Here is a 21,918-nt window from a genome sequence, read left to right on the forward strand (position 1 = left end):
TAAAATCCCCCACCCACAGAACACATAAGGGCTGCCATTTCCCGGAAACATTAGCGATTTCATTTTGCAGGGCTTCTATAACATAACAGTTCTTTGGGTCAAAAATATTATAATGCCAGTTTACAAGTAAAATTCTAACCTGCATTATTTTAACAATCATAATCCATTGAAACCACTGTGAAGATCCTACGCAGTGAGCTTTAATGGAGCTAAATTTAACTGTTAGTAAAGTTACCAGCCCTCCTTTTGCCTTCCCAGACAAGGATGCTGTGGCAGGCACGTCAAAGGTGTGGTTGCCATCCATCACTATGCTCTCTTTGGCCCAAGTTTCCTGTGAACAAATGACGTCAAATCCCCTGATGAATTCTAACCAAACCTCATCTCATAATTTCGAGCGAATACCAGCTACATTCCAGGAAATTAATTTAACTGTGGATGTAGGGTTGGCCAGACCCGTATCCAATGGTGTAACTATTAAAGCCGAGGGACTGATCACAGGTATCTGAATCGGGCCTTCGTCCTGACCTTGGTTTTCAGTGGCTATATTTGTAACCCTTGAACAGGATTTCAAGCCACTCATATTCTCGTTTTCAAGGGCACCGGCGGGCTTTGTGACCAGGTGTTTGGGGGATTTTGTGTTAACGAAAACCTTTATAGTTGCTACTCCCCCTGGACCAACACATGAGAGGCCCTTATTTTCGTTATCTAAATGCCAACTGGATTGTCTTGTTAGTCAATCGACCTCAGTTAGGTCTGAAAGTACCTCATAATGATTAGGTTGGAAAGTGGGAGAGCGGGTGGGGTCATCGTTGGTGTGTCTGTGCTGTGTAGTCCGTATTCCAAGGGGGGGGAATCTGGCTAAGAGGGTAAGAAAAAAAACAAAGGTCAAGCCTTTATCTGTTCGCAAGGCGAGTCTTTCAAATGATTTAAGGCATAGTGAACACACCTGCATCACTAAAATTAAGCACAACACAACCCCCCCCATACTTTTCTTTGTGCCACCTACCCAGCTCACCCACCTGGCCATAATGATATATTCAAACCAATTAAAATGGGGTGGGATTTTCCTGGAACACCAATGTGCAGATTTAATAATGAGGCTCTGGCAACTTTCTTTTTAGCTGGGAAGTAACCTCGGGACTCCAGTTAAAATCAAAGTATAAGGGGTACTTTCTGGGGGCAAGTTTAATGAGTTTAGTTGGTCAATAGCCCCCCTCCTACCTAGCGAACCTAGTGGGCGACTATGCAGCACTGAGTCCCCCAAAAGGGATCTACCCCCATCCCCTGAGTTAGATATTTTAGGGAGCAATACGCCCTGACCCAGATGTTGTCTCGGGGGGAGGGGGTGAGGGGATTTCCATGGGAAACGGGATCCTCTACTAACTCAACTGGTGTACTAATATTTATGGTCTCCTGTGTGTGACCACGGGGTTGGGAGATCCTGCTACGGCTAGATGGTGCCTTCCCAGGAGTCATCCCATTGGATGAAGCATCCGACGCTTTACCCCTCCACCCCTTCCCCCCCCCCCCCGCCCTCAGGGTGGAGTGTTTTCTGCTGGATCTAAGGCTTTGCAAACGCTAGTTAATTGCTCCTCAATGTTGGTTAATCTTACCAAGATTGGTGCTAGGGCCTCCTGAACTAGCTTATTCAATTTTCTAGTTATAATATCAGACCCAACCTGCCCATCATTGATTACCCCATTAATTGCCCCTCCTTTCGATGATTTAACAACTTTTTCTAATCTGTGGTTTTGTTTGGATCTTTTTATCTTGGACGACTGACTATTGGACGTGCGAACGATCCCCAGTCCCTCAGTTTGTTTCCTCTTGTTGAAGTCAATGGGCCAGCCTTCGCCGAAGTTCTACAGGTAGGCTCACTTTGCCGTCCCGTATATCTCGTGGCTCACCCTGGATGAGGACGATTACAGTAGGGGAAATAGGGGCTTGAGGCCTGTCCACAGTGACAGTTTCTAATGTATCCGTCTGGGAGTCATTGTTTACAGTTTGTAACAAGGAGGCAGGTGGTTGATCAGGGGTTGGCGCCAAAGAAAGTCTCCTTTCAGCACGCTCTATTTCCTTGCTGATAGCTCCCACCGCCTTTTGCAAAAGACCATCAAGGGTGGTATCAAGGTTTTCAAGGCAGGTATGGGCCTTCGCTTCCCCATGGTATATTAAATAGAAACCCCTATCAATCAAATCAAGTACGAGTACAATAAAGTTACCTTGTGTAGTCCTTTTGGGTCCAAGATGTAAATTGACATCACAAATCCAATTGCAGGTTGAATTGCTGGACCAAGAGTAAGGGCCCAGCCCGGGCACGGCAGCGCCTCCTGGCGCTCTGCTTTTGTGGGGTATGGAGCCCCCCCCGCCTGTTGCTGCCGGTGGTGGCGGTATTGACGGCGGCTCCCGCGCTGCGAGAGCCGCGATGAGCTTTTAACGTGCCTCTGGGTGCGGTAGCGCTGACAGCAGCACCTCCTGGCGCTCTGCTTTGTGGGGTATGGAGTCCCCCCTACCTGTTGCTGCCAATGGTGGTGGTGGTATTGATGGCGGCTCCCAAATATTCCTCCCCACACCCACCTTAGTTTGCCAAATATTCCTCCCCACACCCACCTCAGTTTGTCAAACATTCCTCCCCACACCCACCTCAGTTTGTCAAATATTCTTCCCCACACCCAACTCAGTTTGTCAAATATACCTCCCCACACCCAACACAATTCAGGATGGTATTCGAAGGGTTGAAGCAGGCCAGGACTGCTCCTGTGCAGGATCTTATGTCGTTAGCAGGTGGGGCACAGGCACAAGACGTGGGTTATGTCCTATTTGTGTTAATTTCAGAGCCGGCACATTGCCTCAACCATGCCGCTTTTCCACACTGAGAGGTGTCCGGCAGTGGGAATCACCTCCATTCTCTGCTTCATGAACTGTAGCATTGCGCTTTCGATGTAGGGATCAAGGTTTTCCAGATTTCCTTGGAGGATCCGTCGCTCACTTGTTCCCAAGAGTGAGTCTGGTGTGAAAAAAGGAGAATCTAATAATTGGATCACTGCCTAAGTTGGACATGAATTTATTATATTTCAGCAACCCTTTTTTTACCCATCCATACTACTTATTGAATAGATCTTCCACAGTTCCCTATTTGTTTATCCATGCCAGTGTTATTTTGTTCTTAAATTGGAACATTTCAGATCATGAGTTATACAGATTTAATTTGCATAGTAAGTAGCAACAGACATTCAATTCAAAATATCCCTACCTGCCTATCATGCTTCATTGGTCGATCTTTTACCAAGGCTACAAAGAAATCTCCCTGTGAGTTTTCAAATAAGGAAAATTGTTGCTGGGATTGGAAACATACTTAAGTGTTAGTATTTTCCAATTCCTATCTGTTTCTCGCACTTTCTGTATCAGCCTATCTTTCCGTGGGTATTCGCCCCTAACCATTGTACCTTCCTACATTCTCTTCACTCTCATTCTCTCTTCCTTTTTTCAATAACATTTTCCTCTTCTTTTATACTCTCTCTCTTTCTTTAGGTCTCGCTGAGCCAGCGCATGCGCTGCTCTGCGAGACATTTAGTTAGTGGCTTTTCAAAGTGCTACCATAATCTTTTCCTGGCCTCAAGCTTGCGTTCACGAGCGCGTGCACGCGCGCAGCCGCCATGTGGCTTTAATGGCTCATTAAGCCTTGCTCTCCCAAGCGCCTCGCTCTGCCCCTCCCCCACCACAGAGCGCGTCCCTGCCATCACTTTCGTTTTCACCGATGAAGGGAGGCCCATCATTGGGCGTGACACCGCTCTGACAAACGTTCTCTTCGATTGCCGATTTGAGCCTGGATTGTGAATGTGAGGCATGCACAACTTTTTTTAGGTTTCGCCTTCACTTTTATCGTGGCGCGCGCGCACCACTCGCGTCCTTTTTTTGAGGTTTTGCCCTGCCGTACTTGCTTTTTTCTTTTTGCTTAAACTTTCCCCAAGATTGAAAGTGTTTTTAGATCTCTCTCATGTGCTTCTCTCCATTCTGTGTTGCTCTCTATCGTCCTTCTGCTTTTCCCCACCTGCGTTGCTCTCTTGATTCCTTTTTCTTAAGAATTCCATGAGTGCATGTGGTTCCAGCTTCTCCCTCAGTGTTCTTCCGCTCTGTGTTGCTCTCTCTTGACTTTTCACCGCCCAATTTTGTGATTGTGTCTGTTGTACCTCGCTTCTGTGAGCCGTCCTCCTCCCTCACTTCAGTGAGCTGCCCCCTTACTTCACTTGTCAGCTGGCTCACCGCCTCACTTCTGTCTGCCGCTTCCCTGCCTTGCTTGTCAGCCGCCCCACTTCTGTGTTTCTGTCAGCTGCCCCCCCTATAACCTCTCTATCTGCTGCTGCTGATGTACTGTCTAGTGCTGGCTTCCCGGGTTATTGCTGCTTTTTTTATTAGTTGTTTTTTATGGGGGTGCCCTTCGACCCCCACTCCTGTTCCCATCTTGGCCATGGTCCTTACACGGTGTCCGTATATCCAATAACACAAAGAGAACTACCTATGTAGTATAATATGCACAGTAATTTGCCATGAACTGCGGCGTATATCCATCACCGTTTAGGTATAGGCAGCCATATTAAAGATTCTACAAATACTGTGGAAACAAAGTGGTCTTTCTGACATGTTTATCAATGCATCCTCTCTTTGTATACCACATCGTTCAAATACACAGTCTTTCTTCAGTGTTTGTTGACAAAGGTGCAAGCTGATACAGAATAATGTAATACTTCTTTTTAGCCATCTCGCATGAAACTGGTGTCTACTATAAAACTCACCCACCTGTGGGGTAACAAAAGTACAAATAAGCTTTTACAAATGTAATACTTCTTTTTTTTTTTTGCTGTGTCTGGACGGCTCTTTGTGAATATGCCCCTAGTTCTTCCTATCTTTCATCCTTCTCTCCCCGTACCTAACTGCATCTTCACCTCTGCGCTTTGTTTCTTTGTTCTTTCACCTTCGCCTTCTTAATTCCCTCGTCCTTTTCTTTTTCATTCTTTCTCTTGCCCCATTATTTTCTCATTCCTTTTATTCCTTCCCTCTTTGCCCCCTTTCTCTGTCCCTCCCTAGGTTCTTTCCCTGTCTGTCCCCCTTCCTTCTTTCCCCCTCCCTCGGTCTGCTCTGCCCTACCTTCTCTCTTCCGTCCATCCTTCCTACCTTCCATGTTTCCTTCTGCCCTACCTTTTTTACATCCCTCCCTTTCCTTCTCACGTTCCCTGTCGTTCCTTCCCTCATTCTATTTGTCCCTCCATAGTATCCCCCGTCCGCTCCATCCTTTGCCCCAGGATCCCGGACTTTCCATTCTTTCTCCTTTCCCTGCTCCCTTGCTTCCCACCTTTCTTTCCTGCCTCTCTTCCATTATTCCATCCTTCACTCTTTCCTTCCTTCTGTTCTGTCCTTTCTTCCGTCTGTCTTTTCTATATTCCCTCTTCCTTCTTACCTCACCTGCCTTCCTTTTTACCTCACCTGCAATCCTTCCCTTATTCCTCTTCTTTTCCTCCTGTCACCCGTTCTTTCTTCCGTCCCATCTTTTTTCGTGCGCCTTTCCTTACACTTGTGAAATTTTGTCCTGCCTTCCGGTTTTGCAGTTTTGTTTTGTTCGCACCAAGGCCGTCCTTCACCTCAAAGGCCTCGAACCCCAGCATCTGTTGTACTCGACACAGTATTTTAACTCTGTAGATAGAGCGCTGACTCCGGGTGTGTTTGCTGCCGTTCAGGCTGTAAGCACGGGTTGGTTCTTTGTTTCCTCTCTAGGACTCAGCCTTGCTTGTTGTGTGTAGATGTGTACTTGAAGCAATGCTTAATTTGTAAAAATAAACAAGCATTGGCATAGCCAATAGGTCTCACCTTTGGAACCTTATAAGTGTTTCGACATGCAACAGTTGATGTTGTTGTACCAAGGATATTGTGCTGCATAACTAAATACTTATAAGGTCCCAAAAGCGAGACATATTGGCTATGCCAATGCTTGTTTTTTATAGGCATTTGCTTGCATACACACACTCTCACTCACTCTTCCTCTCTGTTCCCTATTTACAAATGTCTAAACCTTTCACTTTCCGCCTGTTCTGACCCCTTTTCTTTTTCTGACAGTTTCTCTCTCGTTATTAACCATTCTTTATTAACCACTTAATATCTCTTTCCCTTATCCCTTTCTTTCTCTCCAGTTTCCCCTTCTCTCCTTTTTGCTTACTGCTGTCTTTTCTTTGTCCCTCTCTCTTGTTATGGTCTATATTTTTGCTTCAGTATCCCTATGTCCCTCCCCCTCTCCCATTCTAAGTCTGTCAGTCGTCCAACTACGCTTTTTTTTGTTCTCTTTCCTGTCTCTTATTCTCATATTACTGTTTCTTATATGTCACCTCTGTATCTCTTATCCATCTTTTTTGTTTCTTCTCAAACTCTGCCTTCACACACCTCACTCCTATTACACCTTCACTCAGCTCTTTTTGCATCTCTTGTTCTGGATGCTATCTTTCTGACTTAGTAGTTTACATCTGTCCTCAGTCACTCATGTCTCTCATGATAACCCTTGCCTATTTTATTCTGTACACCTTTTCTCCATCTGAGCTGTCTTAGAAGTATAAGCAAATACCCTAGCTGATATAGCTAATACCTTAATGTTGGGTATTAATGCAAGCTTGAAAACTGTCCCCAATATTCTGAATAGTGGGAGAAGGCAGAATCATTAAATTCCTTCATAGGACATGAACAGGTTCTATTCTTGTATTCTCTCATCCAAATCTGCAAATGCCCACTTTTGATTACCTGTCAAACGATCTCTTCCTACATGCCCCTGATTTAGTGGTCAGATAGACGTCTTGTTTCAATCCAACAGCTAGGTGTTTTTCTTGGTTAATTGTTTGAAATTTCATTCACTTGAATCCTGGAAAACTTGTGGCCTGTAGAAGTAGTACCTTTCTTTTGCTAGGTGCCTTATATTTGCGATCATTTATATTTTTATGAGTGCTTACCTCCTTTTGATCACTTTCTCTTTTTATCTTTATATTGGTTGATTTTGTGGAATTGGCGACAACAGAAAAAGGGTCTATCTTAGACCTCTCAGATACCTTCGTCTACACCAGTCACATTTCTTCCAGACCAACTTATTACAATAGGAAACATAACCTTAATAAATAATTCCTTATCAGTTTAATGCTTGAGGTAGCACGATTTGGTTAGACATGGGATAAAATCCTCAGTGCAGCAGTGCCTCACACATAAGCAAAATCGACTGTTTTGCTGCCACATAAGTGGTACAGGGACAGGAAACACATTTTAGCTTATTTTTCCACATGAGACTATTGTATGAAAATGTATTATTGCCTTTGCTGCAAAGGAAGAGGAAGCTTCATCCCAAGGAGAAACATTTTACTTTCTGAGAGTGTCAGATGAGGCAGATATGAGCACTTATAGAAATTACATAGCTTGGAGGTGGCTGAGAGTTGGTATGAACCATAGTCACTAGAGCAAGGCTCTTCAACCTTTTCTGTAATAAAGCCACTTATGTTAATTGAAAATCACTCCGAGCTTCTAATATAAGTGTTGTAATAGTGACTACATCATACAGTATTATATAAGTGACCACCATATGCAAGATTACCAGGATTGCATCATTGGTGCATCAGGAATGGTTGCCAGGAGTAATGGGAAAAAGAGGTAAGAATGTTAGTAGTAAGTCTCCCCAACGCTGCATGGCTTATCACACAAATATCAGCTGACAATATAGTTTGGAAATTCTGCCATTTGTCTACAAACATCAGCTTATGATTTCTAACAATGCACACATTTTCATCTTGAATGCATACTTTTCAATGTTTTTATACATATATTTGTTCAACCAATCAAAAGCTTCAAATTTAGTAGCTGACCTCCACACAGGAGAGTCACTTACAGGTAGATGGAGATCTACCAGTAGCTTACGAGTTGCTCGTTGGAGAAACCTGCTCTTGAGCTTCCTCAGAGTGCAAGGCATGGTCCTGCATCTCAGTCTAGATGTACTGTAATGTTTCCTACTCCAGATGGGTTCATAAATGACATATTTCATATGTAGATACACCATCCAGCATTACCTTGGTGGTTGAAAAAAGTGAGATCTTTTAAAACTATGAAGGCCAAGGAGGCAACAGTGGGGCTTCAAATAAGTGAGACATAGTTGAGGATCATCTCTCCTTTCAACCCAGAATCTAATAAACATATTCAAGTGGCTTTGTTGGTGGATTTCTAAATCTAGAGACCTGATTTCTAATCTCTGCCTCTGCAATTAGTGTTGAACCATTCAAGTTAAAGTTAATTAGTCTTTGTTTTAAAAAGAAATATATATTGTTTTCTTTATTTCTTCAGCAAAACTTAAAAAACAGGGCAGTATGCATAAAGAAATGAAGTATTACAAATGCAATAGTTCTCACATGAGTTGGAGTAATAGGCATTATAAATGCCAATGTTTTTTACCTACTCATGTTGCAGGTTGCAGTACCATATGTGGCCAAAAGAGGTCCTAGATGACCTCTTTTGGCCACATATGGTACTGCATTCTGCTAAGCTGTAGTTATTGGCATTATAAATAGATTTTCATCAGCTTGGTGTTCAGAAAATCTGGATTTTATTAAAGACACGGAGGCTAATATTATTGCATTGCATTTCTCCTTTAATGCCGCCACACAGCAGCTCCTTTAACAAATAGAATACAAAACAAAAGAATTCCATTTCCATAAAACCATAGAACACTCCATCCTCCTCCTTCTTTTTTGCATTAACATAACTCGCAAGAAAACATTAATAAATAAATGTCCCTAAACATATCCCAACAAATAAATCTGAATATAAATCTTCATCCAGCGTGAATATCCCATCAGTATTTCCATCCTTCTCTTCTTTTCCTTTAAACTTGAGTTCGAGCTGAAATTAAAAAATAACACCATTATATTTAGGTAGGGTCCAGGGTGGGAATAATATTAGCCTCCGTGTCTTTAATAAAATCCAGATTTTCTGAACACCAAGCTGATGAAAATCTACATTTTATGCAAGACCGGAGGCTAACATTATGGCAAGTTGAAAGCTTTTCCATTAACAATGATGCAGAACATTCCACTGTATTGAAATAAAATTTCCTAAAAACTTCATCATTCGACCAATCAGCACATAGCAAGATATCTTGTAAAGCACCTCCAAGTAAAAAACTCTTTGAAGCAGAAGCCCCTCTTACTGAATGTGCTCCAAACATTCTTACATCCACACCTGCACATTTCATTACATCCTTCACCGAACGAGCCATAGTGGGTGATGAAACCGCTTTATGAGGTCTCTTGAATGAAATAAGCAACTGTTTTTCACCAATAGCCCTCAAAAAAGATGCCCTCTTCTCATATTCTTTCACACCAAGTACCACTCACAAATTCACTTTCTCATCAAAAAATGGATAAAATATTATTTCAGAATTAGTCTTTGTTCTCCTAGATAGATGAAAACACACTCACTCATGCGAAAAAAATCCTACTAGACACATCCAAAGCCCTTACATCCGATACTCTTCTATAAGAAACCAAACACAACAACATAGTTAACTTACAAGACTAAGTCTTCAAACTTAAATAATCATAACTTTCTAACTTATCTAAATACTGTAAAGCCAATGAGACATCCCAAACAGAATTATACCTAGCTACTGGAGGTTTAGAAATCCTAATACTCCTAATAATCCTTCTTACTAGCAAATCTTGACCAACCGAAACCCCATTAATCGCTACATGTCCTGCTGTTATTGCAAACCTATATCCATTAATTGTTCTGTATGACAAACCCTTTTCAAAAAGACCAGGTAGATAGTTTACAACTTCAACTGAAACAGGATCAAAACCCCTCTCCACTCACCAGGGTACCCATTTCTGCCTTGCCAATCTATACATTTTCCTTGTACCTTGTGCCCAGGAGTCCTTAATAAGACTTTTAGCCAGCTGTGAAAGACCATGCACTTCACACACTCTCCTGAAATGTTCCATGCCACTAGTCTCATTTGACCTGATGTCACCAATTCGTGCCTCTCTCCCCAAGGATTTATTAAGATATCCTGAAACACTGGAATTAGAAAATCTATTGACATTTCTAGTAAAACTGGATACCAAACCTGAGATCTCTAAAGAGGAGTCACCAAAACTACTGTCTCCTTCAACTTCCTCAAAACTCCTGTCACCCGAGCAATCATTGAAAATGGTGGGAAAGTATAAGGTCTGAGCCCCTTCCAATTCTGGCGATACGCATCCAACCCCAGTGCATCTGGATCCGGACGCCAACTGAAAAACCTTGGTAAGTGAGCATTCAATCTGTTCGTAAAAAGATCTACTTCGCAAGGACCCCACTCTGTCATCAGAGCCTGAAAGACCTTTTTGTCCAGCTTCCAATAGCTCGAATCTCTGTAGTTCCTTGAGTACCAACCTGCCTCTACATTCTTCATCCCTAGAATATGTTCTGCCTCCACAACAATCACCCGCTGAAAACAATAATCCCAGAAAACCTTTTCTAGATTCGCAAGATCCTTTGATTTCGGACCTCCCAACTTGTTCACATACCTCACAGCTGACACATTGTCCATTTTCAATAACACTGAACACTTCGCTTTGTACTTTGTAAAACTCTTTATTGGAAAAGATCCCGCTAACAGCTCCAAACAATTTATATGAAGCTTCCTTTCCTCCTCCGACCATGAACCACATTTGGCTCCCCATCCTTCCAAACATGCGTCTGATTCTATTACCAACTCTGGACACTCCCCAAATATGGCTTTGCCATTCCAAGCCTCCAGGTTCTTTAACCACCAAATCAACTCCTTCCTGCTCTCCTCTGAAAGAACAATTTCCTCCTAATATGTCCTTCCATTCCTCAAATGTTCTGCCTTCAACCTCTGGAGTGCCCGATAGTTCAAAGGACCTGGAAAAATGGCATGAATAGTAGAGGAAAGCACACCTGTTATCCTTGCTAGATTTCTCAATGAAAGCTTGTCTGCGTATAAAACTCTCCGTATACCTTTCCTTATTCTTTTCAATTTCTCTTTTGGAAGTTTCAACTGACCAACCACAGTATCAACCATGAACCCCAGAAACTGAGTCACCTGACCTGGTACCAAACATGATTTCTTCGTATTCACTACAAAACCTAGACTCTTTAAAAGATCCACTGCAAACCTTGTATTTTCCTCCAATTTCAACCTGTTTTGATCCTTCAACAAAATGTTGTCTAGATAAATTATCAATCTGATCCCTCTCTCTCTCTCAAATAAGCCGCCACTGAGCAGAGCATCTTTGTGAAACACCACGGAGCAGATGAGAGTCCGAAAGGGAGGCAAGTGAACTTCCACATCTTTCCTCCCCATCTGAATCTCAAAAATTTCTGATGAGGCTCCCAAACTCGATTTGTCAGATATGCTTTTTTCAGATCCAGACGAGCCATCCAATCCCCCATTTGTAGACTGTCTCTCACTAAATGTATTCCTTCCATTTTGAAATGGTGATATTCCACCCAATCGTTTAAACTCCTTAGAATTATAACAGGTCTCATTCCCTTGTCTTTTTTCTCCACTAAAAATATATTGCTCACAAACCCTTGAAAGTTTTCTTTTTCTTCCACAATAGCACCCTTTGCAACCAATTCCTTAACCTTTTTGTCTACCAACTCCGTGAATTCTTTGTTGAATCTCAACATTTCTGGGGGATGTCTTTGAAAAGTTTCCTCTATAAAATCTATCCGATACCCCAATACTGTTTCCAAGACCCACGGATCTTTTGTCACCCTCTTCCAATTCCCATGAAATTGGGCAATTGTGCCGCCCAACTTTTGAAAGGTAACGAAAGGGTCTTGTCTTACCTGTACCTCTTGTTCGTCGAACATCTTTTCCTCCTCTTCCTCTACTCCTCTGTCTTTGTGGAAAGAATCCACCTGCGTATATGAGGTCTGATATGAACTAGGCGTGAATGATGCCCAAGTAATTCCTTGGCCCCGGCCGGGGAACCAATCTCTCGTTCTCCTGGCCCCACCAAAAACAAGCTTGTCAAACACTTTTTTAATTTCCCTTTGCGATTTCTGCAAAGAACTAAACGCACCAACAAACTTGGACATCTCTTTAATGAACTCATCTCCAAAAAGCATGCAGTTTGCTGCTAGGCCCCCTTCATTGCTGGCAAGATCTACCAATTTAGGATCAATTTTCAATAATATACTTTCTCTACGCTCAACGGATAAGGCCGTGTTTGCATTTCCAAGCAAACATACTGACCTCTGAACCCATTGCCGTAGTTCCTCAACATCCAAACTTTTGTTACCAACATATGTTTCCTCAACCGTATCAAATACTTTTGCTAATGGGTCTGAGATATCAAGTAACCGATCTTGGCACATTTTTAGACCTTTATCTAAACCTTTTCTTTAGTCCCATGCTCCTTTGCTAATAAAAGCAATAGTCTTTGAATCCAATTCAGGTGTTAACCATAACCTTGTTTGCCAAGCTAGGTCCAGGACATTCTGATCTTAAACGTAGTCTGACCTCTTTTGGAATCTGTTTTCTTAACCATGATTACATATATTCAGCCACATGAGCCACTGGAACCCATTCTGGTGACAAAGGGTGCTTTATCATAGATGGATCGAACATAAAGTCACCCAAAGGATCCAAAAGAGCCTCTTGCTCATCCATCTTATCTTTCTTATTAGTATTTCCCCTACATTCCTCTTCTGAATCAAAGTCAGAAGAGCAACTCAACTCCACCTCTGCACTGCCATAGGATTCGTCACACAATGCAGAGGAATGTTTCCTTCCTTCCATAGACTTCCATCCTGAATTTTCTGGACCCTTTATTTGGCCTCCATGTGTGTCCTTGAATCTTCATAAAATTTTGAATTATCTCCTTTCTTACTTTTCTTTGCCACATTTCTCACCTCGATTAAATGTTTCCTCTCTCTAGAGACTTTACCTCTGCTTTCCACTGCAGGATCCTCCCCTGCAGAATAAAACCTTTCTTCTCGTACATTCAAACCTTTTGACTTAATTAAATCATCTAATTTATTTTCCATCTTGCTATTAAAATCATTAGAGAATTTATTTAATAAATAAAAAATTCTATCCTCCATACTTCCACTCTCTAAACTTCCCAAATTCATTGGTTCACTCATTATGAATTCAAATCTATATAATTCCCTAATTTTTATTCAGTAAATCTCTTCACAAAAACCTCTTACTTAAAAATAGACATGTAAAATGGCCCCATACATATTCTTTAAGGTCTTCATCTATTTCTTTGAAAACATTTTTTCACATCGTCTAAAATGGCCCCATTTCTAAAATTCCAGCCCATCATCTATTTCCACAGTTTTCTTCACTAACCTTCTCGCAACCCATACACTTACTAAACACGGAATGCTGTTTATTTCCTCTAGCTCCGATCACACTAAAAGTGGTCCACTTAACTTGAATGTCACTTGCACCCTTAGCCCGTGTGCTTTAAAACTATCCGCTTCTGTCAAAAGACGCTCCTTCACTTCTCGTGCGTGCGCACATCGATTGCACGCGGGTTTAATTATTGAAAAGTTAATAATTTCTTTGCGAGCCCTCCGTTCACCATGGCAACATTCATACCGCGCAACCAATGAAGATTACAACTGCCGGTCCTGGGTAAGCCAAAACGCGGAAAGCTTTAAAAATATCTAACTAAGTCACTGTTAAACGCATTATTTTGAGAGTTTCTATTTCCTCAAATACTCGATAAACACTCAAAGTTACAAATGTAACGGACTTTCAAAACCCCTTTATTTATAAATAAATTTTAAATAAATGTCACCTTTTTCTCTTACCTAAAATATTCATTAAATCAAACAAACACACCTCCAATTATGTATACACATCATATATCTCATACATAATTTGAATAATTAATAGCAGAGCAGCCCAATACTTATCTCATCTTGCAGCAGCTAAAAAGAAGGAAGAGGATGGAGTGTTCTATGGTTTTATGGAGCTGGAATTATTTTGTTTTGTGTTTTATTTGTTAAAGGAGCTGCTGTGTGGCGGCATTAAAGGAGAAATGCAATGCAATAATGTTAGCCTCCGGTCTTGCCATAAAATAGTAATGTGTTTTACCTACCCATGTTGCAAAAAACATTGGCATTTATAATGCCAATAACTCTAACTCCAACAAATATGAGACCTATTGCATTTGTAATGCTTGTTTGATTTCAGTGTCCCATTGCTCCTCGTCAGTCATGCCACAAAATATATCATAAGTGTGTCTAAATTAATTGAATTTACTCAAGATTCCCGAGTCCTACAGATCTCCAACAAAGTATACACCTTTATTGGACCATATTGTCCTGTTTGTATTGGGACTCAGCCACGTCTTGCATTGGGATATTGCAGGAGTTCCTGATTTGCTAACCATCATCTTAGAAATGGCTTTTTCTAACACCAGACTTTGATTTGATGTTGGAATTCATGATATTCAATTTCACCCAAAAGAATCCCAAGTTTGACATTCTGTGGTGTTCTGCACCTGTGCAACTCGCAAAAAAACCCTCCTAGTCTCTGCGGGTTTGGCAATGCTGGAGCAGCACTGGCTGCAACGTCGGCCCTGCCTGAATAAAACCATTGTGCATTATTTAAGATGCAAAAAAAAAAATAAGAGTCGGGCAAGCCGTGCACATCAAGACGAGCGGCCGCCATTATTTCAGATGTAAAAAGAAATCGAGCTAGGCTAGTCATATACAAGACACGCGGCTACCTTTATTTCAGATGTAAAAAAAATAGCCAACGAGTCGGGGGTAAGCTGCGCACTACAAGACGCCGCCATTATTTCAGATGTAAATAAATAAAAGCACAACGTGTTGGGCGACCCGCGCACAACAAGACGAACAGCTGCCATTATTTCAGATGTAAAAAAAGCGAGTTGGGCGAGCCATTCGGCCCCCATTGTTTAAGATCAAGCGCAGTATACACGCCCACAATTATAAGAGCAATTAGAAGAACAGCATTTGTTAATGCGGTTGGTGAAGTACGTAGCTGATTGACAAAATAGTGAACAGTAAATAAAACATACTGAGTAACAACACATGTAAAAGGGCCGGTTCTCATGGAAAGCAACAACAGATCAGAGGGAGGTAGTAAGGAGGGACTAATAATCCTATTGACAAATCAAAAGCCACCATTTGCAAAGGACAGGGACAGAAGCCAATTAAAAAGATGGGTGGAAAGTGGGCGGAACTTTCATGCCCTTATCTTGAATACTGCATGTCTCAAGCAAGTACTGCCTAGGTGAGACCTAAAAATAAATTCTGCTTGAAGACGTACATAAATGAAGGTTAAAACAATTGGATTCTTAGTGACAATGTTTGACACATTTAGAGTACAAATACTTTTTCTCCCTCAATAAGGAACAGTAGCAGGAACAAAATGTTCACTAATTAACCAAGAATGCATTGATGCCAGTCAACAAATGTTCAACTTCACATTCCTGCCGAGTTTCACACACCAGAAGTCATGGTGCATGCAATTTTCATATTGTATCAGTTCTTCGGCTTCTACATAAAACCAAATTAATTCTGGAACCGTACCCTGGTAAACCGTGTTTACCTTAATGCAGTACATTATGGAGATTTGAAAAATGTAGAGGTGAAGAGGCTTGGCAAACTTTGGTACACATCACACTGTAGGAAAGCTTTCAATCAAGAGAAACATGCCTTTATTACACTTGTGGTTTGTTAGGCCCATGATTCCTTTGTTGATTTTTCTCTATTAGTTGGCTTGTACAGTACCTATTTTGTTTTGGTGCTCATTTCTTTTTGCCCTATTTCTGGCCCGAAACAGGACCAATGCTTACTTCGAAGATGCATGTTTGAATTTACCTCCTTGATTTTAGCAATAATTTTCTTTGTTGCTCCTAAGATGAGGCACCGTAATTTACTGTATGGTTGTGCAGTCACCATCCAGAATGTGCTTCCTTGTTTCTGTACCATCATTTCTCACCTCTGCTTCTCAGCTGCAGAGCATTGCACAGAGTATTGGCTCAGTGAACCACCCTTGCCACTCGCACAGCAGTTACTTTCACAGCTCCCAGTAACTCCTTTATGATCTCAGCCCGGCTGCCAAGCCTCCTGTTTTTTTTACAGGTAAAGGGTTGTTCTCATCACCAGTGATAAGTCACAAACACAAAGAAGATTGAGTTCAGAGTGAGTCATTTAAAAAATTAAAACAATAACACAACCTACAGGAGAAGCAGGAAAAAATAAATGATTGCTTGAGAATGGTGACTGGCCCCCTTTTACTCTGTTATGGTTGCCATATGGTTCTGTATGACACCGACCCAAACATCAAATGTATCAATAAAGCACAACATATGGCTTCCAGTCTAACCTATCGATCTCCAGAGGAGCAGTGATGAAGCGAATTGTTTGTGGACGTCAGTTCTATCAAGGCCGTTACTTAGTTAACTTGAAGAGATCTGAATATGCCTAACTTAGGGGTCTATTAGGATGGCGGTCGGAAAATCACTCCGACCGCCATGGTAGCAAGAAAACACCACCCGCTAGGACCGCGGCATAACCGCTGTACCAATTAGTATGCTCCGCAGTCGAAATCCGACCGCGGTGGTACGATCGCAACATTTAACATTGCGGCGGTTGCTGCTGCCAGCAGCACCGCCGCGATGTCCAAAAAAGCATGTTCAGCATATCCCTGCACTGTGTGGCAGGCACTGCACAGTGCCAGCCACCTGGTACAGGGACATGAGTGCACCCCCCCCACACACATTGTGCCTGCAATGGGCCCCTGAAGACATTCTCCGCATGCCTTTCCATGGCGATTCCACCGCTGCGGAAAGACTGGCTACCGCCGGCATCATAATCAAGCCGGCGGAGCCTGACCCTGCACCGGCCCCATTTTAGCGGTCCAGCTCCGCCCGCCAGGCAATCGTGCGGACTGCCACCGGCGGAAAAGTGGCGGACGGAAAATCTCACCACCGTGGTCGTCACCACCATGCTAATGGGACCGGCAGTTTTCTGGGTTGCGAATGCGGGCGGATGACCGCCGGCGGCAGCCATCCGACCGCCATCCTAATAGACCCTTAAACTCGTAGGGGGGATCCCCTAGTTGGCTCTTGAGATATTGGTTCTTAAAACACGTCTAGTTTATTTAATGAATGTTTTGGACTCCGCGATTGCATGCAAATTCCAAGTCTATGGCTAACTTTGGAGGCTCCAAAATATTCTGCAGCTTGTTTCTCTTTAGCAGAATCTGAAAGTTCAAAGATTCCCTTCTTTTGAAAGATCCCCCACCTGTCTCTGTTACACCATTTGTCATGCTACGTTACCATGGAGACAGTTGGAGTGCCTACTGCTTAGAATGAAAAGGCCCCTTCTGGAAATGTGGTAACGTGTAGTCTTGATGAGGCTGCTGGCTCCAGTTGCTAGCTCCATTTGCATAAATGGGATATTTAGAATAAGACTGTAATTCCTAAACATCCCCTCAGTAACCATCTCCCCCTCCATTTGGAACATGGATTTTGACCTTTACTTTTTTTCTTTTCTGTGCAACAGGTATGTGTAATTTTAAGTTAAATCTGCATATGTTGTTCATGGACCTCATATAACATTTCCTACTGAAAGTGTTCTCTCGTTGCAAATGGAGATAACTTTGAGCATTTAAAGTGGTCACATTAGGTAAATTGTTTCCAGATGGTGATCATCTCCCAGTCTGATCAGTTTCATGTCTCCCACTGTACAAGGACCATTGTCTCCGGTCTTGTTCCTCAGGTTACCCATTCGTAAATAAGATCTCTTGCTCCCAGGCTGTTTTTGTTCTTTTTGATTGCCACAGTGAGCTGGATATAGTCCCCAAGAAGAGATTACTACCCATATGATATGTCACTGCTGTATGTAGAGAAAAAGGACTGTCAAGAGAGGGTTACTGATGAATTGTAGTCATATAAGGGGAGAGGATGTAGCCTTGCGGCTAGAGCGGTCGACGTCGAAGCTGGGGAACCGGGTTCGAGTTTTGGCTACGACGCTCAACATCCTGTGATTCTGGGCAAATCACTTAATCTCCCCGTGCCTAAGAAAAAATTAATGTGTCCATGTGTAACGAAACTGGTGCTATGTAAAGCGCTCTGATACCCGATTTATCAGCTCTAGTTCACGCTATATAAAACTTCCCCCCCAAAAATATATAAATACAATTACAATCCTCGATTTAATTCACTAATCGCCAAGTGGACCCCGCCTTGGTATATTCTGTGCCTACCTAAGACATTCTCAAATTCAATGGTGAGCCTTCTAAATAAAGCCTCACCACTGTTTCTTAGTGGATAACTTAATATCCCTTGAAAATGATTTTTTAAAACTAATTCAGATCAATACATATCAAGAGTTGGTGAGGTCAATGCACAAAAGCCTCAGACTTACCTCAGCCTGTCTTCAAACGAGACCTAAATTGCAATCAGAACACTGTGTAGGGACTGTCCATGCAGTGTGTACCTCTAATACCGAAGGACCATTAGCAAACATATCTGAAAAATGTTTTCTTACCTGGCACAAAAGTAGCTCCCACAAATATCAATAAACTCTTACAGCAGAATAACAAATCTATCTTAAGCACTAGGAGTAGTTTTCAGACTTTGAAAATACTTTTCAGTAATAACATTCCACAAACCTTTTTAGCGGTTGCAAACAGGCCGATTCCCCGTTTGCGACCGCTAAAATGAATTTCACATCTGGCCCCTAGAGCATAAATGACTGAAGATTAATAATGCATAGACTGTTCTCCGGAAACCAAGTTGCATTCAGTTAGCAAAACATGTTGGAAAATATTTTGTCTTGTAAATTCACTTTATTGTGAACTTTCTCAAGTAAAGATTTTAAGGATTGGCGAGCAGAACTTTGGAATGTAAGATATTCGTAATAAAACTTTACTAAGCATGGAAAATCCTTATGCTGTCTTCACTTTGGTTCTAGCTACTATCTGGAAATGTTGGGATCCCAAATATACTGTACATTTGTTTATTCCACCCCTTATGAATGTTTTAGTATGTAACTGGTCCTGGTATACCTTTAAAGAACAGCATTCCTGCTTGTGTATTCTGTGTATGTTGGTTTAGTGTACTTGCGCCTATATGCAGTATACTAACTTGGACGCCTCCTTCTTTCATCCAGTTCCTACCTGTGTATCTTGTGTAACTTGGTTTGCTGCCCTTTCTTCTGTATGTAGTGTACTAACTTGGACTCCTCCTTCTCACACCCAGAGGCTTGATGGAAAAAAGGTGACAGAAAATGCACACAAAAGCATTGAAGCAGTTGTTGCCCGACTCGAACAGCAAAATGGCCTGACACAGACTCAAAACTCTAACTGTAATGAAGATATCATTGTGCCTTCGGATATCATTAGCACAGACCATATGAATAGTGCAACCATCCCTCGTGCCTTGTATGAGGAGTTGTTGAGAAACTACACAGCGCAGCAAGAAAACATGAGACGCATCCAGCTAGATCTGGAGAGAACGCGGAGGCAGCTTGTACAGCAGGCCAAGAAGCTGAGAGAGTACTGGACCCTGGTGTCAGAAGTGAAGGAGCTGAGAGACCTCAACAGAAGACTACAAGATGTGCTGCTGCAACGGTTGGGCAGTGGTGAGTTTGCTGGATACCTGATGCATGTTTTTAATGGTTATGGTTGATTGTATGCTGGAAAATAGTGTCACTGGGTAACATACTAGCTACCTTGCAATTGGGGAGCGAGTGGCACAGACCCAGTGCAGCCGCGATGTACCCTACCTAAGTCTCCCTTCCATAGTCGGCACCACTCTGCCTTCTGGGACAGATATATAGGTTGGATATGGACTTCAGCAGTGTGAACGGCATGAATAGGAAATGCACAAGAAGGCCCCAACTGCCCACATTTCACTTGCTACTGCATCCTGTATGTGGTATTCTGTTCTGTTGGTGATGCAACTGTTGATGCTCCCCCTTCCACCCATGCTTCCCGGAAGTAGGCATATTTCCATGCTTCCCCTAGAAAGCCGGTGAAAAGGCAGAGATACACCCTAATATTGGAGAAGAGGAGGATTTACTAATCTAATCCAGCCTTCAGATATATGGGTAAAGTATTCTCATGTGCTTTGCTGTGGTCTCTGCAAGCAGAGACTGAAAATCCAGGTGTGCAATGTCCTTGCATGCTCAGTAGAGGTGGTTGGACACGGACAGATGGGCAACTCAGAGTCAAAACATCGCTTTCCTTCCCACACCCTTTGGTGCAGAATGGCTCGGGGTGGTGAGTGGAGAGTGTGCAGAGCAGCAGGGAAAAGAATGGCAGACTGGGAAGGGGTCTTCGCAACCCTGCTCGCAGAAGAGTGGGCAGCAAGCTCAGTGCACTGAAGCGATGATGAGCAGAGAGCTGCGAATGCTGACTCATTTGCCAAACTGAAGAGATAGGCTACCATTTCTAATAAATAGCTTGGTAATTGAAATGTGTTGCTGTGCGAAGGATTTAGCTCTGCATGGGAATCGGATTTATCTGAAAGCAAAACATGTTTCTTGAACTTTTTACCAAAGTTAATTTACTGAATATTAATATTCATTTATGAACAAAGTGGACACAACTTTGTCTGCTTCAGTAATTGCTGTGACAATTTAATGGTATTCAGAACTGCATGAATATTTAACATCTTGCGATTGAGTCAAAATCGTACTTAATCCGAGATAATCAAGCACATAATACAGCAGTCCCAGTAACATAATCTGACTCTTTTTTAAGTTATTTTATTTTATTAATAATAACAGGAAATCAGTTTTAATGGAAATTTCCATTGCAGTGACATGTGGAATTCCAGTAATGTAATGAATGCGGTTGGTGTAATTCCCCTGCTGCCTCTCTTTAATGATTTTCATGTGTGTCTTCACATTATGTCATTTTTATGGTCTGTCTTGATAGCGCAGCTGTCGCCAGACAATTATGTGAGCATCGCTAGAGAGGGGCTTTGGCTCCGCCCTTATGATGGGAACCAGAAGTGTATGTTTTTATTGGGCAGAAGTTGTGTGCTGTCTCAAAAAAAGTGCTTGCCCTCCACTCAGATGTGATCATTGTGTTTACCCAACTACCTAAGCTTGAGCTTTCAGAAGCACACACATGACACTTGAAAACTGTTAAAGCGTCTTAGATAACTCGAGGATTTATGGTGTTTTCTCTGGCAGATGCACAGATGGGAGGAGGGCAGTCATTGATCTGCATGGAGTTTTAGGTCCAGCTTGACATTGCAACTGTTACCTGGCCTTTCAGCATCCACTAATATTACTCTACAGTTCTTTGCTTCCACACAAATACATATTTATTCCCATGCTATTCACTCGTAATGCTTCCTATTACCGATCAACATGCCTTTAAAGTCGGGCCTTTTAGCATTGTCAATGCTTGTTTTATACTGTGAAACCATGCACCTTTTGTGAAACCATGCACCTTTTTAACATTTGAAAGCTATACCGGGAAAATAGAAACTTTACATTTTTAGGTCAGACTTAAAAGTGCAGATGCCTGGAAACGAGTTTTCACCAGTTATTTACTTCCACATCAAGTGGGCTTTGGCTTCGCCCAGAGCAATATTTTTCTCTCATTTCATCTCATACTGTTGGTAGTTCGGTGTATCAGCCCGCCTTCGTAGATGTGCTTCAGTTGAAATGCTGAGGTGTGTTGTGCTCTCCATTATCACGCTGTGCCACATTAAGGGCCTGGATGTATTAACCTCCTGGTAGCAAATTGCACACCGTTTTGATGTTGTTGTGGCAAATCGACCTGTTTTATTTATGAAGGTGTCCAGAAAAGAACCCTTACTCCTCTACGAATCAGTTACCACCCCATCTTTGGAGTTTGTAACTGACCAGTGGTTTGGGACT

At 42.2% G+C, this 21,918-nt stretch overlaps 1 protein-coding gene across 2 annotated transcripts in view; it reads left to right on the top strand.

Moving 5' to 3' along the window:
- BEND5 (BEN domain containing 5) overlaps window positions 1-21,918 on the top strand; it is a 125,788-nt gene that overhangs the window by 17,838 nt on the left and 86,032 nt on the right. For both annotated transcript variants that reach the window (XM_085602662.1, XM_085602661.1), the window contains exon 3: window positions 19,281-19,662. In XM_085602662.1, the coding sequence (XP_085458788.1) occupies window positions 19,281-19,662 (382 nt within the window). The remainder of the gene's footprint in view (window positions 1-19,280; window positions 19,663-21,918) is intronic.

This window comes from Triturus cristatus, chromosome 4_2, assembly GCF_964204655.1.
Source record: "Triturus cristatus chromosome 4_2, aTriCri1.1, whole genome shotgun sequence".
Taxonomy (NCBI): domain Eukaryota; kingdom Metazoa; phylum Chordata; class Amphibia; order Caudata; family Salamandridae; genus Triturus; species Triturus cristatus.